Genomic DNA, 3,381 nt, shown 5'->3' with positions numbered 1-3,381 from the left:
CCCTGCGCGTCTGCTCCGCCTCACCGTCTTCTGCCCTGCGTCGTCTGGCGACGGGTCCTCCATAGTCGGTCGAAGTCGCCGCCCTCCTCGTGCCTCTTCCCAACGTTCCCTCGGCGGCCGATGCCGTCTGCTCCGGCTCCCCAGTCCCCGGGTCTGCCCTGCTCTCGTCTGCGCTAGTTTCTGCTTCGTCCTCACCGGCGTCTCTCCTCTTCCCTCTCCCCTTCTTGTATGCTTTGCACATCGCGTCGATTCCTGTTCGCGTGAGCACCAGCCTGAAGCCCGCCCAGCATCTGAACCGCTCCCTAAGTCGAAGGAGCATCATCAGTCTCACCCACTTCGCTCTCTGCCCACCGTCTCCGCTCCCTCCCGCTTGAGCCGCCGTCGTGGCCCTCGTTCGTCCCACTGGCTGTTGGCCTGTTCCCACGTTACCTCCATTATCCCTCCTCCTCCGCGACTCCCTCAAGGCTGGCCGGGCCTCCTTCCACCCAGCGAAGAGCTTCCTCAGCCACTCGATGTGTTCCTCTCTCTTCATTATGCGCGCCGTAGCCTCATCATTGAGCTGGATCCACCTCTGCACCGCTCCCGTCGCCGCCTCGGCCACGACTTGCAAGTTCCTCGTGACCCCGGCGCCAAGGTCCCTCCGACTCTTCTCCGGGAGATCATCTACCAGCGCCGGCAACACCCCCCCGACGGCTGGTGCTAGTGCATCGTACCCGTCCTCATCCAGCGCCCTATAGCGTGAGCCCTTCAGCGCAGCGACATGCGCTATTCTCAGCGTCTTCAGCGTATCCTTGGAGTCGGGTGCCGCCTGCGCTACTTTGCTGATCGCCGTCCCCGTCTGCGCTCGCGCTACTCTGAGGAACCATCTGGCCTGCTCCCTATTCCCCGGGCAGGCGCCGCTAAGCAAGTGCGCCATTGTCGCTCTAGGCGGGTTCTCATCTTCCTCGGTCCATTGCTGCGCGGCTTTCCGCACGATCGGGCACAGCGGGTCCCGCTTTATGTTCGTTCGTACGTGCATCCGCGGCGCCCAGCGCGGTGCCAGCGGCTCCCATACCTCTAAGAGGCCACCCACCTCCGTATAGACCCTTATATCCGCGGTTTACGCCCAATAGAGGCAGCTGCAAGAGGGCCCGGACGGGCACTGCGGCACACACTGCTCGCTGCTCGGCCATGCGGTAGCGTCTGGTGATGCCGCCCCTGCGCGGGCGGGGGCGTCTCGCTCGGGAGCAACTGCGCCGCGCAGCGCAGGTTCGAGGGTCGCGGTGGGTGGGTGCACTGGAAGACGTAGCGGTCGAGAAAGCGCTCAGCGACCGCTACGTCTCGAGGATGGAGCCGTCGCGCGGACCCGACCGGCCGACCGGCAGTAGCAGCAGGCGCCGGAGGGCGCGGGAGGCAGCGGCGACACCTCGGGCCAGAAGCGCGAGCCCTAGGCTGGTGAGGGGGCCCGCTCATGCGTAAACGGCTCTGGGACTTAGCTAAATCGCGCATCGAAATCGGGACGATTTTGCAACCGGCTCGTGCAGCTGTGGAACAGGCCACGCCCATAGGGCGCCGAGCGCGCCAGCTGCAGCCCTGCAGTTCTCGATACTGAGCCCTCCTCCCGACCCGCTCTTGATGTCCATCCGGTCCGCGCCGTCCAGCTGGGCGACGCCGTCGCGTACGAGCCGGCCTCGACGCGCTCGCGGCTGCCGCGGCGGCCTCGGAGGCGCGCTCGGCGAGCGGCCGCGCTCGGCGGTGCTCCTGCTGCTGCCGTGCCGCCGAGCGGCGTCGAGGCTCCAGAGAGGCGATGCCAGTGACCGGCCGCGTCGGAGGCCTCGCTCCGGTCAAGTTCCTCGCGCTCTCTCCACCTCTCTCGCCGCAGTTGCGTAGGCGACAAAATGAGCTAGCTCGCGAAAATCACAAACAGTTGGAGTGGGAAGGGGTGCTGGGCCCGAGCCTGCTTGACACTGCGGACACGGTCCGTCTGCGTCATTCCCCCCAGGCTGATTCGCCGTCTCGTACTTCCTCGCGCTTTTTCTCACCCTTGCCCAGAAGCTTCCCACGCCAAAATGCGGCGCGATGCAGTCCTGCTCGTGGAGGTTTGAACAGAATCCAGTGCGGTGCAGTGTGGCAGCTTGCGAGGAGCGGTGACGGGTCGTTTGCCCGTGGAGCCAGTTTGCCAAACCGGGAGGGGCAGAGCGCGGGGCCGCTCGCACTGTCACACCTCGCACATCCCGTCCTGGACACATCACTCGTGGATAGTGCGCAGCCGCCGCCGTGTGCGCCAATTCGTCGAGAGTGCGCAATGACCGGACGCTCGGGAAAGGTTTATGTAAGTACATTTGAAAATGGCCGAGTTCGTCTCAGTTATCGCCTCTCAGTTATATCGTGAGTCTTTGTCTCTGACGTCCGACGACATGTCACATGAAAGTCATGAACATGACAGGCGGCCGGTCTCGGGGTCTGAGACTCGCTGCTGACCGCCGACATTCCGCTCTCTGAGTCGTGAGTGTGCGCCCTGGAGGCCGGCCTCCCGAGTCGCCGGCGCCCAGTACGTCAAGCTCCCAGCTCATAGACTCAGAGAGGGACGTGGTGGGCGCAGAAGCGGGCGAGTGATGTCCGTTGCGAAAGCCCGAGGGCGGCTCGGCAGCCCCGGGTCGGCTGGCGAATAGCCTGCCGTGCCGTCAAAGAGCAGAACGCGTAAGCAGCGGCCGAGATGCGCTGTCCTCGGCCAGCGCGGGTCCTTCGTCGCGGCGTCGCGGTCTCCTGGTCGAGGAGACCGGCGCAAAGGGCGTGGCTCACTCGCGCGGCAGATTAGCGCGAGCTTCGGCCGAGCACAATGCGATTCGCCCCACCACCCATCCGAACGAGATTGAGTTCGGTCCGCGGGCACGTCGAGGGCGAATCACGCCACGCGGCGGTGGCGGCTCGGGCAACATACACACGTCCTCGAAATAGTAGCGCGCCGGAAGACCGAGGCAAAACTCCGCGCGCCCGAGACGACCTGCGCGGCGGGGACGGCTCTCTCGACTCCGCGTGCACGAGTGGGGGCCTCGGAAGCGGCGAGATGCGGCGCCGAGAGAGGGAGACATGTGCCGCTCTCGCGCCTGAGCGCCAAGCGCAGGCGTCGCGAGCTGGTGGCGGCGCCGTCGAGCGTCGCGAACGGTCCACCGCTCGCGCACGCGTGCAGCCGGTCCAGGGCGGCTAGGCAGAAAGAAGAATGGCGCGAATTGAGGCCGTACGCGCCGAGCGCGAGCCTTGTTCCAGAGCGGCTGGCTGTCGCACGAGCCGGGCACCGTCACAAGGTGGTGGCACAGCTCGCGTGTTACAAAACCTTGATTTGACCATTTGCGCAGAAAGGTACATCTCGGTGCCTTCCAGAGGCAGCTGCGACCCCGCCGA

At 65.7% G+C, this 3,381-nt stretch overlaps 1 protein-coding gene across 1 annotated transcript; it reads right to left on the bottom strand.

The window, feature by feature from the left end:
- Positions 1 to 302: 302 nt before the first annotated feature.
- EMIHUDRAFT_248410 (hypothetical protein) lies at positions 303 to 1,018 on the bottom strand (the record flags this gene model as incomplete). Its single annotated transcript, XM_005762736.1, has 2 exons — positions 303 to 414; positions 486 to 1,018. 2 exons carry the CDS (start codon positions 1,016 to 1,018, stop codon positions 303 to 305), a joined length of 645 nt encoding a protein of 214 aa, XP_005762793.1.
- Positions 1,019 to 3,381: the final 2,363 nt, after the last annotated feature.

Source organism: Emiliania huxleyi (genome assembly GCF_000372725.1).
Source record: "Emiliania huxleyi CCMP1516 unplaced genomic scaffold EMIHUscaffold_664, whole genome shotgun sequence".
Taxonomy (NCBI): domain Eukaryota; phylum Haptophyta; order Isochrysidales; family Noelaerhabdaceae; genus Emiliania; species Emiliania huxleyi.
The sequence above is the reverse complement of the archived record's forward strand: the minus strand, read 5'-3'. Positions and strand labels throughout refer to the sequence as shown.